The sequence below is a fragment of the Epinephelus fuscoguttatus genome, linkage group LG5 (assembly GCF_011397635.1).
Source record: "Epinephelus fuscoguttatus linkage group LG5, E.fuscoguttatus.final_Chr_v1".
NCBI classification, from domain to species: Eukaryota; Metazoa; Chordata; class Actinopteri; order Perciformes; family Serranidae; genus Epinephelus; species Epinephelus fuscoguttatus.
Window position 1 is genome coordinate 5,996,119 of NC_064756.1, and position 14,443 is coordinate 6,010,561.

General features: G+C 43.4%; 1 protein-coding gene across 6 annotated transcripts in view; it reads left to right on the forward strand.

The window, feature by feature from the left end:
• phldb1b (pleckstrin homology-like domain, family B, member 1b) overlaps nucleotides 1-14,443 on the forward strand; it is a 121,764-nt gene that overhangs the window by 35,345 nt on the left and 71,976 nt on the right. For all 6 annotated transcript variants that reach the window (XM_049576872.1, XM_049576873.1, XM_049576874.1 and 3 more), the window contains exon 5: nucleotides 4,590-4,715. In XM_049576872.1, the coding sequence (XP_049432829.1) occupies nucleotides 4,590-4,715 (126 nt within the window). The remainder of the gene's footprint in view (nucleotides 1-4,589; nucleotides 4,716-14,443) is intronic.

A 14,443-nucleotide genomic window follows, 5' to 3' on the forward strand; every position in this document is an offset into this window, starting at 1 on the left:
TCGGGCGATGTGTTTCAGGCGATAAGAGCGATGCGATGAAGCGATGACGCGTCCATCGCCTCATTGCGTGTATCGCTTGAAGTTGAAAAATTTGAACTTTTCAAGCGACATCGCGTGACGCTGTGCCACAACATCCAATCAGCGTTGATATCCAACCATTCATAAAGAAATTATAAGCTACTAACCGGAGACAGATGGACAGGCGCTCCGCAGCTGGGATGGAGCGCCTGTAGTTGGTGTCCAGACAGGAGATCCTCGCTCCGATACGGGCCAACAGGTCCTCAAACTGGGCCAGCGTCAGCCTGAAGTACCGCTGGAAACGACCGTCATCCAGACGCAGCTCTTGCAGGAGGTGATGATATTGACCCAGCTGTGTGCGTTTCTGGAGAATATTGTGAACCCAGACACGGCGGCGTTTGGGTCTCTGATCCAAATCAGATGTCCACAACAGATAAAGAGTAGCTACGGTAGTTAACTCAGCCATGGTTGACGAGAAAATAGCAGGAGGTGAAGAAAATTGCGGGAGGAGGGTTGCGTCATCGCGATTGAACCGATGAAGCGATGATCAAAAAGGTGACATTTGTGATCAAGCGATGCGATACTCGCGTTACGGGCGATGACATCGCGTCCATCGCGTTTGGTGTGAACGCACAATCAGGCTTTCTCCATTTACGCATAGAAGGGTGGAAAGGTTTGCTTTACCTGCCTTAGGCTTTCCAAGTAGGTGCATGGAAGGGCAGAGAGGTGTGCTTTTGCAGCCGCAGGCTTTCCATGTAAGTGCATGGAAGGGCAGGGAGGTGCGCTCTCTCCACCTTACGGTTTCTGCGTAGGCCCAAGGAAAGGCAGAGAGGCCCCATACCGCCAAATATAATACTGCAAATGGAATTTTAATTTTTTTTTTTAGGGATATGAAGCTTTTTAAGATACTCCAAGAAATTACATCACAATGAGAAAAAAGAATACCAATGTAGGCACTGACAGACCATTTCTGTTGCAGAGTTCAAAGGGTTAATAGAGGAAATAGTTAAACTAGACAAATCTGTGAGCTGCATATGAAACCACATGTCAGAACTGAGCAAACACCTGTTTTCCATCGTCATCGCTCGGTTGTGTCCTTGTCCACAGCTCATGATGTAATCAGGTGCCTTCCTCCCGAGCTGTCAGTGTGTGTGTGACCAAAATAAAAGGACATCTGGCGTTGCTGTGCATCACCGCGGCCTCTTGTGTAATGGAGAAGTTTCTGTCTTTACCTTTCGCCTCATGTTCTCCACTGACGACAGGCAGGGATGTTATCTCTGCCCGGGCCGGAAAACCTTTCCCTGGTAATCACGGCAGGACAATGCTGCTATGTTGAGAAAGCAATAAACATGAGATTGCTTATCTGTTATCGAGCTGGTGGCACATGAAAGAGATGAATTAGTTATGTGCATTATGTGTTTTGACATTTCAAACCAGGGTGGTAAGTGGTTGTGATCGATGGTACCATAGGGACGGAGTGTGTTTGTTGGGGTTTGTCATGTGAGTACAGGCCTGATCAGCACGAGGATCAACACCGTCTGTTCATGACTAGCGGCTGTGGTACTGTTCTGTGCCTGCTGCTGCACACTAGAGACGCCTTTTAACCAAAAACAAGGTGTGTACAGTGTGCACAGGTGGACCGTATCACACAGCTACCACATGAACAGTGTTTGACCTTTTAATATAGTTGATCATGGTAAGACCAGTAGTTGATTTTTTTTCAGCCACTTTGGGTCAGTGGAAACAAGCTATAAACACAGAACTGACATAAGATGGTTATGTCAACCTTATATTTAGCTTATTTACACAACTGTTCACTCTCCTTTTAGCTCTGTTTTTGGTCTCCACCAGCTCCTGGAGGAAACATCTGTCATCAGATGCATGAACCACCTCAACTGACCTCTTTTGATATGGAGGAGGAGCTCCCTCCGGATGTCTGAGCTCCTCACCCTATCTCTAAGGCTGAGCCCAGACACCCCACGGAGGAAACTCATTTCAGCCACTTGTATCCGTGACCTCATTCTTCTGGTCACTACCCAGAGCTCATGACCATAGGTGAGGGCTGGGACGTAGATGGAGCAGTAAATCGAAAGCTTTGCCTTCTGGCTCGGCTCCCTCTTCATCATGATGGTCTGGCACAGCGTTAGCATCACTGCAGACACTGTGCCAAACCGCCAATCCATCTCACACTCCATTCTACCCTCACTTGTGAACAAGACCCCGAGATACTTGAACTCCCTCATTCAGGGCAGTGACTCACTCCCAATATGGAGGGGGCAATCCACCAGTTTCCGGCCTCTAACTTGGCCTCTCAAAATCCGCTTGGCAAAGTGAACGTGCATGTCAACAGTCGACAGTGTTAAGATGACAGCGGTGAATCACCTGAAAACCTAAAATGAGTCATGGGCTGTACGGTCCGGTTCATTTGCCACAAACAAACATCTAACAAACTGAATATCCTTTGAATAAGAGATTCATCATCTTGTTTACTGTGGGCTTAAAAAACGTCCCCAAACAGCCTTTTTAAGCATCTTATCTCTTTAATTGGATGTATTTCCTGTAGACGCAGGATGTCAGGGAGAGGCACATCAGATAGCACAACTGTGTCAACCGATGGGATTTCATTTAACGAGAGAAGACAGACTTATTTGATGTTGGGGGTATTTTACTAATTAAAAATGTCATTTACACTTCTGATGCAGCTTCCTGCTTTCCAGAAAGGAAAATAAAAATCTTTAGATTTTGAAATGCAAATACAAATGTGCAGCTTATGAATATTTCATTTTGGGGCAAAACCCAAACTTCTGTGAAACTTAAAATCTGTTTTCTGTATATTTCATCCATCATCACTTTTACACTGTGACCAGGGACCCTGTGCCCGCAGGCTTTGTTTTTGTGTGACTGTGATGATGATGGTGAACACAGTGTTGTCTGACTCAGCAAAGCCTCTGTGTATCGCCGGCTCCTGTTTGAGCACTTTGCGCTGTGTTTGTCCCTCGACGCTGTCAGAACAACTCTGATGTCTGTTCTTCACCTCACTTACCTCTCCGATGGCTGTTACATCAGTCCTCTCTGTCCAACATGGAAAAAAACAATCACAGTTTTTGGATGACTGCTTTAAAGAAGTAGTGTGAAATTCTGGAAAATACGATTCTTTAGTTTGTTATTCAGCGTACTCACATGAAAGTAGATGCAGCGTCCCAAATTAAATATTACAGAGGCTGTTAGCTTTTGCTTACCGGGCAGAGAGCAGCTCATGGAGCTGGTCCTTAAGTGCTGCTTCAAACAGCTGCAACAACTGATTGGCGGCGATCACCACCACCACCACAAAAATCCAAAATACTCATAAAATTAAGCTCCAACTCTGAGACAGTATCACAAATATTTGTGCCATTTTCACTTGAAAAAAATAAAAATAAATAAAATAATAATGATAATAAAAAACAAAACAAAACCATTAAGTAGTGCAAGATGTATCGCAGTTTTTTAGAGAGGCTGCTGTGAAATTAGAGACTGGTAAATTGATGCCTTATTACAGCACAGAGCTGTCTTGGTTGCTGTCTTTTATGAACATTGTCTTCTACTGCTTTGCATTCTGTAATATTTCACCAGAAACAGTATGTATTCAACGTACTCTTTGTTTTATACTAAGGTTTTGGACACACTAAAAAATCTCACATACTATACAGGCCTAGGCGGCACAGTGGTGCAGTGGCTAGCACTGTTGCCTCACAGCCAGAGGGTTCCTGGTTCAAACCCAAGGAAGGGGATCCCCTCCATGTGGTGCTCTGTGTCAGCATGGGTTTTCTCCAGGTCTTTGCGGCTCTAAATTGTCCGTAGGTGTGAGTGGTTGTCTGTCTCTATGTGTCTGGTGACCTGTCCAGGGTGTACCCTGCCTCTCGCGCAGTGTCAGCAGGCTCCAGCCCCTCTGAGACCACCAACAGGTTAAGCGGTTACGGAAAATAAATGAATGATTGTTTCAGCCCTGTAAACAAGGGCGTGAGTTTCATGTCAACATTTCGGGGAACATATATAAAGCTAGGAGTTTTGGGTCCTCCTCCAGGAAATTTTAAGCATCAAACACTTAATTCTCTGCTTCAACTTTTGCCTCATCTTCATCAGTTTATACTGGAAATGTCTTGAGTTTTGTCAAAGTAAAAGTCCTCTGCTTCTTCCATCTTTTGATCTGAATGTTGATCTAAATATTGAGGGGTACGTGCCCCATGTGTCCCCCTGAAATCTCTGCCTGTTAGTTCAGAATTTCGAAGCAGGAAGTAACCAGTGTCAATTAAAGTCTTGTGATGTTTCCCAAAATGTCAGTGTCATCCCTTTAATTAATGATGCACAGTCACCACATTATCAGCCTGTGCTCAGTAGGTCATTGGTGTACCTTGCGAACATGGGAGGATACTTTAAGTAATTGTGGGCCAAATACATTGAGAAACATTGACTAAAACACTTTTAGTGAACCTCACAAAACTTGGTTAGTGCCTCCAGGCTGACCTTTGTGTAACTTCCTATCAGTTCTGTGAAACCAAATTAACCCAAATGATGTCTGTGCTGTTTTCCAGGCTGTATGCTGTGTTTCGGCCAGTCGGCCTTCTTCCGCTTCAACCACCCTGAAGAAGCGTTTAGGATGAAGAGCATGGTGCCCCAGGGAGGAAGTGTCTCCTCCGGGGACTACAGACTATGTCCAGGTACTGTACCATCATGCACCCTCATATTACACCCACTGAGTATTTAACTGTATTTTCAGCCTGTTTTCACTCGGCAGCTCCACCTTTAACACGTCAGGGTTTCCTTCTGCCACAAACATGAGCCCAGGGTGAAAACAAGCACACTGACCTTTTGTCACATGAATAATGAAGCCTAAAAAGACAGTTTCCCTCCTGGAGTTCCAGTTTCAGCTCGGCCTGTGTGAATGAATGGGCTGGATTGTTGCAGAGCCCATCAGGCGGGTGTTGAGGTGGAGCAGCAGGGCAGTGTGTTTTACAGGTGGATGTTTGCACAGCAGTAAACCGCCAGCATTCTTGCCTTTTTATAGTCTGGCAAAGGCGGAGGAAGTGTACAAGCACAAGCTTATTCATTTGGAGATGCACAGTAATGGTCAATACATGGCTTTAATAATAGGAACAATAATAACCTGCAATGCAATTTGATTTTCTTTGCAGATTTTGTTTTTATTTGTTGTTTCTTTCTGCTATAAAGATGATAAGTTTCCACTACTAGAGCTGTAACTCCACTTTTCTAAGCTGACAAAAGAACTATTACGTGCAAAATAAAAACTTCATATTACTTGTAGGCCCTACAAAGGTCATATTTGAACATAACTATGTCAAATAAAAGGCATGACCTGCCCAGAAAACCTGTTTGCAGCTCTGTTACAACAGCCTTGTTGTCAGTATCAGCCTTTAAAATGCAGTACCCGTTGAACCCTGCAGCCTGAACGGTGCCCAGCTGGGACCTGGTGCTGGAGTTCACACCATGCATGTTTTACGAGCATCTCATTCCTCTGCGTCTCCAGGCAGAGTTTTCAGCTGCTTGCATGTTTGTGTATGTGTGTGTATGTGCATGTTGAGTGCTCCTCCTGGCAGCCGCACAACTGTAAGTGTACCTTTTCTTGGCCGGCTCTACAACCAGGGATCTGTCATAGCATCTTGTCATTTCCCTCCTTTAACCGTTGACGCTGCCTGCCACTGGGGGAACATGTAAGTATAGGACACAGTCACGCTGGCTGCCGTGGACCTCCTGATCCAGTAATGAAAGCCTTCCGTTGTTTAGAAACGTGTCATTTTCCTCAATTATGCATTCCTGAGTTGCTTATACCACTCCCATGATTATCTTGGCATATCTGACATATCTAAATAGTTGGAAGCGCTTTGAAATCACACTCCTTATCTTATAGTACTGGGTCTATTATGGAGGGCAAACCCAGCTAAACCAAAGAGCCCTACTGTTTAATAAGGATGTACATTTTCCAGCTTTCCTGTCAGTAATTGTTATAAAAAAAGAAACTAATTTAGAGTACTATGGTTGGTCTGTGCTGCGAGGCCCCAAACCATACTATTGCTCCCTTAAAATACCTGGCTGTACAGAAGCTTGTCACTGTGGTAGCACCATAGATGTATTAAAGGAATACTTCACTTCCCAAGTGACCATTTGTATGTCAGTTATTCAACCTATGTTACATTGAATTCAGGAAAACTTAATGAATGAAGGTGAACGAAGAATCCAAAAAATGGAGAAAAGTCTCGATGAATTGAAGTGATAGGGGTCCACGTGTAACAGCAGCAAAACTACATCAAAACATTTGTTCTCAAACACTCACACTATTCCTGCAGAATAATCTGAGTCTCTTTTATCCACTTGTATGCTCAGTACCTCCCAAACAGACGGCCCTTTCCAACAGGGAGCTGAACTGAAAGTGAAACTTACCTGTGCTCTTTTCAAACCAGACTCCATTGACAAAAACATTAATTTAAGCCTCAAGGAACACAGGAGCTGCTGGTCTACCTCTGCCTCGTTTAGTTAGTTTGCTTGTGTCGTTGTGTGATTTTGGTGAATCTGAACCAACCCTTTAAAACACCAAAGTCACACCATAACACAAACAAGCTACAGATCAGGGCAGTGGTAGACCAGCAGCTCCTGTGTTCAGCAGGCTAAAATTACTGTTTTTGTAAATGGGGTCTGGCTTTGAAGAGAGCATAGATACGCTTCACTTTTAGTTCAGTTCCCTGTCAAAAAGGGCTGTCTGTTTGGGAAGTACTGAGCATACGACTGGATAAATGAGACGTGGATTATACTGAATCAGTTGTGTGAGAGTATAAATGGATGTTTTGATATAGTTTTCACCCCTATGACTTCAATCCATCTGGAATTTTCTCTATTTTTGGATTCTTCAGTCACAGTGGAGAAATGCGACGGATTCAACATCACAGGGGACGAGTAATTGATATACAAATGGTTATTTGGGGGGTGAAGTGAAGTATTCTCCTTTATCCTTTAAGCAAACTGGACCTCATCCATGAACATGTTCCAATGAAAGCTGCTCACTGGGCTAAACAGGGAAAAGAGTCCTTCTCTGGCTGAGCCGTCGGGCCCCACACACAAGGTTGAATCGTTGGCCCGGCTCTATTCCTTGAGGACTGAGCAGTACCCTGTAAAAGCACAACTCAGAACACTGTCTTCCAACACAACTTTTATACCTCCATAATTACAGTATAACTTTCCACAAGAACCACAACGCACCTATAAATGATGGAGTAATTATTAGGGAATGAGAAACTCTACCTACCTGTATTTATTCAGTTGAAGTGAAATGACCCATGCCTCGTCCTGGCCTGGAGAGGATGGAGGAGGAGAGTGGAGACAGACTGGTCCACAGTACCTTAACAAAGATCGGATCCCTCACTGGCTTCCCTCCACCTGCCTTTGCTGACTCTATTAACATTAACTTTTAACATGATGCAGTCTTGGGTTTTGGACCGTTGGCTGGACGAACGTAGCAATTTGAAGACGTCACTTTGAACCCATGAAAATTATGATGAGCATTTTTCACAATTTTTTGGTATTTTATAGATAAAGAAATTAATCGTGAAAATCATCTGCAGATTAACTGATTATAGAAATAATTGTTAGTTGCAGCTAGGGCTGCCTCCGACTAAGAATTTAAGTGTTAAACACTGTAGCATAATGCACATTCTGTTTTTGTTTTTATTTTTGATGCAAATTTTAATTTAATTTAATTTAATTTAATGTAATTTAATTTAATTTAATTTAATTTAATTTTGCTTTATTTTGGTTTATTTTACTTTATTCAGGTTTATTTTATTTTATTTAGGTTTATTTTATATCATATTATTACTTTATATTTAAAAAAAAAAAAAAAAAGATGTGTTATGTTCGGACCTTAATTGCATTGCGACAAACAGCCTAATTAATTCCAATCAGATGTGTAAGAATAAAGTATCATCAGTGGCTTTTGATCAGCTTTAAATATATTCTGTGTCTTTACGGCTGCTATAAAGTTACACACCTGCTGTCACAAAGTCATGTTATTATGTCATCATGTGAGCCTGTTATTATAAATTGTGCAAATTAAGTATAAAATGTCCTCGTCCTGTGTTTCTGTTTTTGAAACGCTGCAGTGCTACTGTATCTTTATGATGCCGCTCACACTCACCTGACTGTTGTTCAGTTTTGGCGAGCGTTGCCAGGTCGGTGACGGTCCACTGACCAGCTGTCTTTATGCAGCCGTCTTTCATCTACCTCCTCACTGATTGGACACTTCCTGTGTCCCTCTGCCCGGCCAGCAGACGATATTGTGCCTCTGAGCTGCTTGCTTAAAGCGGCCGTCGGCTGGAGTTACAGTATCTCTTTCAGAGACTATTTATAAACCTCCAGTTCCATTCGACTGTCTCTGCACCCTCCCTCCCTCGCTCCCCGGGTTTCCCCTCCGGTCCCTTCCTGCACCCACCCACCGTCCCTCTGTGTTGGAGCCTCCCTTTCTTTATAAAAGGCCTTTATCTCCCTGTGATTTGGCTGCTGGGTCGCTCACTGGCTGCTTGACAGTCTGTGCTGGCTGAAGGCATGGCTGAATCCTCATGATGCAGTTATTATGGTCGAACCATGGCACGACCACATGTTGAATCTCTGATGTTCAAATGTTTTGCAGTAAAAAACAAACGTCCGTCAGTGAAATAGGACTGGACAACTTTGGAGAACAAACAGAGAAGGTTTTGCCAGTGAAGCCAGTCAGCACCTCTGTCCTGCCCCTTCATTTCCATCTCCAAACCAGATAGAGCCCACATTTCCATCCCTGAGGAAAGTCTCTCTTTTCCTTGAATATTTCACCACAGTGTATCAGTGAGGTCTGCGCTGAGTGATTTATGTGGAAAAGTTAAGCCAGAAAACCTTAAACACACACAGCCTATAAATAAGTGTAATTTCTATTTAACCCTTCCAAAGTTTTTTGTTTTAACAAACTCTACACCACCTATTCTCAGGTAACTAGACTTGCTTCAGTTACATGAAGACGTTTCACCTCTCGTCCAGGAGGCTTTTCAGTTCTTTAGTGAAGAACTGTCAGCAGATAAACAGAGATCTGTGTGGGTACATGAGACCCTCAAAAAGAGGCTGGATCATGAGGAGTACCACCAGTTGGTCCAGGAGCTTCTCCTCCATGATGGCTGCTTCCAGGCATATTTTAGGATGACTCAGGGGCAGTTTGACAACCTGCTGTCTATCGTCGGGCCAGATATCTCTGGGTATCTCCTCCATTGTTTACCAACTGTTAACTTGTTGTCGTGACCACCACAGAGGGCCCGCCTCTCAAATCATCTGATTGGACAATGAGAAAAAAGCGGAGATGATGTGGGGCGCTTTTCTGATCTGAGTTGAAGTATTTACAGCTGAGGAGTTCAGAGCACTCTGGCAAAAACGCCAGGTGCCTAGAGCGCAGAAATAGCGAGGCGCGTCACAATGCAAAAACAGGCAGTTCATTCTCATTACAAACAATTAGAAAGGCCGCCTCCAGCTGCTAAAACACCTTCTGTGTGATTGAGGCCTGAAGCAGCATAACATGGAAATACTCAAGTACAAATGTTAATGATAGCAGTTGCAAAGGATTCTTATTTAATGTAACCGGTGGACTCTGATCTCCGTTTATTCCTGAAAACTCTGACAGTTAGAGGTAAAACCAAAATCCTCCATCAAATACGACCACGGAGTACAACAGCAAAAGAGGAGAAGCAAGGTGGGAGACACCCCCTTATAGATGGGGTACCCCCAAAGCTGAACGTAGAGGTACAGAAACTGAGTATCAGATGTTCCACATATTGGCTATGGAGGCCTGAGCATGTCAGGTAATAACAACTGAAACATATTTTGTGTAATTACTTATGTAGTATTACAAATGGCAATTTGACTTTGTTGCACGAATTACTGCTGTATATCTGACACTGTTACATCTGCTCAATGCTTATCATTAGCAACTACTAATAGTCTTTAACATCACAATTCATAAATCATCTGGAAAATAAGATTTAAAGATAGTTTTAAGGGTAAATAAGGTGCTAGAGTGCATTTTAAAAAAAAGCAATAAATAGCGCATGTTCATTAAAAATGAATTGATAAATAAAAACTCAGAGTGAGGGTCCCCCCCACAGAGGTCTGGGCTCAGCCCCTGATGCCCTCAAATCCTAGAAACGCCCCTTGTATGGAAAATTACATTTTATTTAAAGGGATTAACTTCCATCAGAAACTCCCTCTCACCTCAGAGGTTGTGCCACTCTGGTAATCAGACCTAATTACAAAAAGCTGGCCTAAAAATTGTCACTGGATAATAAGTCTGTAGGCCTGTCCATTTTAATGGTGGCACAATAATCCAATTTATCCACTATTTTTTTTTTATTTAACGTCAGTAAAATATGACCATAGGGCCTCAGATTGTTGTCCAGATGTGTAATTTGTTGATGCTGTCTCATCTCAAACTGACATAATTTGCATTATGGAGACAATAACAATGACAAAGCCATAAAATCCACTGCTGTGACTCTGTAAAACTGCGCTGTAAATCTCGCAGTAGTTCACATCACCCTGGAAAGGAAGCGCTGTGTCAAGGCGGGCATGTTGCCGGAAGTGGGGCGATTTCACCTTCAACTTAAAATAAATGTCTCATATGAGGAGAATTAGAACTAGAACTAGATGTGTTTCTAGGCGTGTGGTCACATGTATGAAAGTAAGTGCACGTTAAATGTACTTTACCATGTATTGTACGATGGCAGCGCTGAGTATTTTACACGTGGATTTAAAGTGACTTTTATTTTGAAGGTCTTGACCGGTAAAGCGGTGTCACAGTTTAAGTAACTTGACGGAAGTGGTACCGTAGGCAGCAGCGGTGCCGAGCGCCTCAACCCCCGGCTGAAATATCACCTCGGTGGTGAATCTCCATATCTCCCTCGGTGTGTGTGGAGCCAGGCACGACAGGGCTCCGTCACACCCGGTGTTGTAGCCGGTGTCCGGAGGATGTGGGCCTCAGTGTGTGTCATGTAGCAGGTGAACCGCACTGAAACTGACCGGGTCGCAGTTTTATTCCATCATGTGAGTAACCCTACTGCTTAATGCCTGAGCTTTGGGCAGGAGAAGTGATACGAACCGGTCACACGCCAGACTCCATTAAAAAATCTGCCGGTTTTAGGTTCGTTTGCTTTTCTGGGAAAATCCTCACAGCGTAGGACATCCTTGAATACCTTATGCGATTCACTGGGATCTCATTATGTATTCGGCATACAGGTGGTCCATAAATATGCAGTCATTTGAAAAAATAATCACATTTCTTCTGCTTGGATCACAGTGTATCTTGATGAAGGGATATTCAGGCAATGACAGATGATTTAAGCGTATGTTTCAGCAAGTAAAGTTTAATGACGATGGAAGTGATGCCGAATTGTAGAGGTCATCACATGTCAGGAGATGTCGTAGTGGTGGTGTATGAAACACGCAGATTCACCGGCAGTTAGGCTAACATAAATAAATAATCAGATTTTTAAATGAAGTTTGGCATGGTGCACTCGAGGCGACAGTCTTTATCCCATGACATCATTGCACGGGCTTTCCCTCAGCAAACGGTTGCTTTTATTTTTGTCACCCCACCCCCCCTCGTTTTTCACTCAGTACATAAAAATCAAGCCGGTTTGTTGCCTGTGAGACACGATGTGACTTTGACATTCACGCGTTGCACAACGGTAATAGCTGTTATTGTGACAGCTGCACACCCCAGTGCTGCAGAAATCTGCATGTAAATATAATCAGATTTAATTGTGGTCAGGCTGTCATGAAGGCAGAGCTTCATTGTATGGCAGAGTCATTATAGGGGAGCAGGCAGGAAGCTGCTCCCATCTCTGTTGAGCAAGCCCAGCTAATGCATTATTTGTGGAGCTTCTATATTTCAGAGCAGTTTTGCTATTGGGACATCTCCCCGTGACATCATCTCTACAGAGAGACAAATCTGACTCCTGTGTCATACTGCTCTGTGTGGCATTACCCTCTGTCATCTTGTATGATTTGTGATGTTATTACATCAATATTGACATGACGGCTCTATCCTCCTGTTGTCCTCTGTTACTTCAGTGTTTGCACTAATGACTCCACGCTACAATTATCCTCATGTTGCCATTTAACCACACAACAAGTCCATTTAAACAGATTTCATTTAGCATTAATAAAACCCGATCTGTGCTCTGATCCCTGCCTCGAGGCCACGCTGCTGAAGCTCCCACGTGGCCGTGCGTTTCTGTTGTAATAATCTACTATACTGACATTAGAGAGAGGCGGTTAAGATTAGATTACCCGGTCCGTGTCCTATGCTGCTTTCGGGCCACGCAATAATTGGGTTATGTAGGCACATTTTCTCCTGATCCCTATCCAACACACAGGCCTGTCTGTCTGCTCATCTCCTTGGCTGTGTCCTTCCCTCTTCCCTCACCACTAATCCATCCTCTTTCCTCATGTTTACCTGTTTGCATGGCTCCTACTCTTAGAGGGAAACAATGATGATGATTTTGACATATCTAGTATGGACGGGGCTGCCGTTTGACATGCAGGTTCTTTCATATCATGACATTTAAGGAAATCTGGAGGGGTCAGGTACTTTTGGAGTGTACAGTGGTGGAAAAAAGTTTTCGGACACCCCATGCATTTGTGAAATATTGCATTAAGAATCACTCTTAGGTCTTCAAGTGCAATTTCTTTTAGTACAGTCACAGCCAAAATACTAAATAAATCCTAAAAAAGCCATTAAAAACTTAAAATTGATTGGTTCCATAAAAATACATAAGAAATTTTGAGTATTGGGTCATTTTGGTACCAGTGATGAAGGTCGTTCTTTTTATTAAAAGACACAATTTTTGTTGCCAAGCTTCGTGTCTACATAAAGCCAGCACATCTGAAAGTTCTTCAGACACAAAAATGGCTAAAACAAGGAACCTAACGCAGGAAACACGCCTGAAGATAAAGATTCTCAGCCAGGAAGGGTACAGCTGCCGCCAGATAGCCAGGAAGTGCAGATGCAGTCCTTCAGCAGTTGGATACACTCTGCAGAAATACAGACGAACCAACAGCTTGGAAGACAAACCAAGATCTGGGCGTCAAAGGTTTCTTCAGCAAGAAATGACCGCATCCTGATCCGCATGTGCAGGCAAAACCGCCGAATGACATCACAGGAGCTTCAGCAGCAGTGGTCAAACCAAACTGGTGTCCAGTGTTCCACCCGCACTGTACGTGGCCGACTTTTAGATCATGGCTTAAGGTCCTACAAGGCTATCAAGAAGCCCCTGATCAATGAGAGACAGAGGTTAGCCCGGCGTCGTTGGGCCCAGGCACACAAGAACTGGACAGCCAGGAATTGGAAGAAGATTTTGTGGTCAGATGAGTCCAGTTTCCAGCTTTATCTTCCTCCTACTAATGTGAGTGCAGAAGGCCAGGCGAAGCATTATCTCCAGCATGTACAGTACCTACTGTCAAGCATGGTGGAGGCAGTATCATGGTTTGGGGATGCATGAGTGCTGCTGGTGTTGGTCATCTCACTGTCTGTGATGGCACATTGAACTCTACCAAGTATTCTACCATTCTTGAAACCCACATGCTCCCTTCTGCGCGTGCACTGTTCCGTCGAGGTAAAAACTGGATGTGTCAACAAGATAATGCCCCTTGCCACACATCCAAGGCCAGTAGAACTTGGCCGCAGGAGCACAGTATCCAGGTCTTAGAGTGGCCAGCTCAATTCCCGGACATGAGCCCCATTGAAAATCTGTGGTGGATTATCACAAGGTCTGTTTCAAAGCATAAACCAAAGAATTTAGAAGAATTAAAAGCAGTGATTCAAGAAGAATGGGACAAGATTACCCCTCAACAGTGTGAAAGGCTCGTGGGGGAACATGCCAGCCGGGATTAGAGCTCCACTACGTGCCAATGGCAGGACTACTAAATATTAATTTGATGATGTGATGGTTTATTTATTTTTTGTTTTTGTTTTGAACACAGTTTTGAACACATTCTCTGTTATTTGTTGACTTTGATACCGACAATGTTGAGAACTGACATATTGAAACTGTCAAGAATTTAGTTTTGTTAGTTTTTCTTGTAAACAATAAACAAAAAAATATAATTTGTATTTGTTTGTATCTGTCTAATGCAGCCACACCTTTTGAAACACAAAAAAGATTTTTCCACAAATATTTCATGATAATATTTGAGATTGTGTAAAATTTTAAGGGTGTCCGAAAACTTTTTTCCACCACTGTATCTGCTGAATCGTCTTCCATCAGATGTTGTTCAGCCTGCCTGGATGGGAATCTATCGCACGTCTCTCCGTCCCTTTCAGTTGCTCTTCCTGAGGTTTCTACCACATTTTTCCCCATTAAAGGGA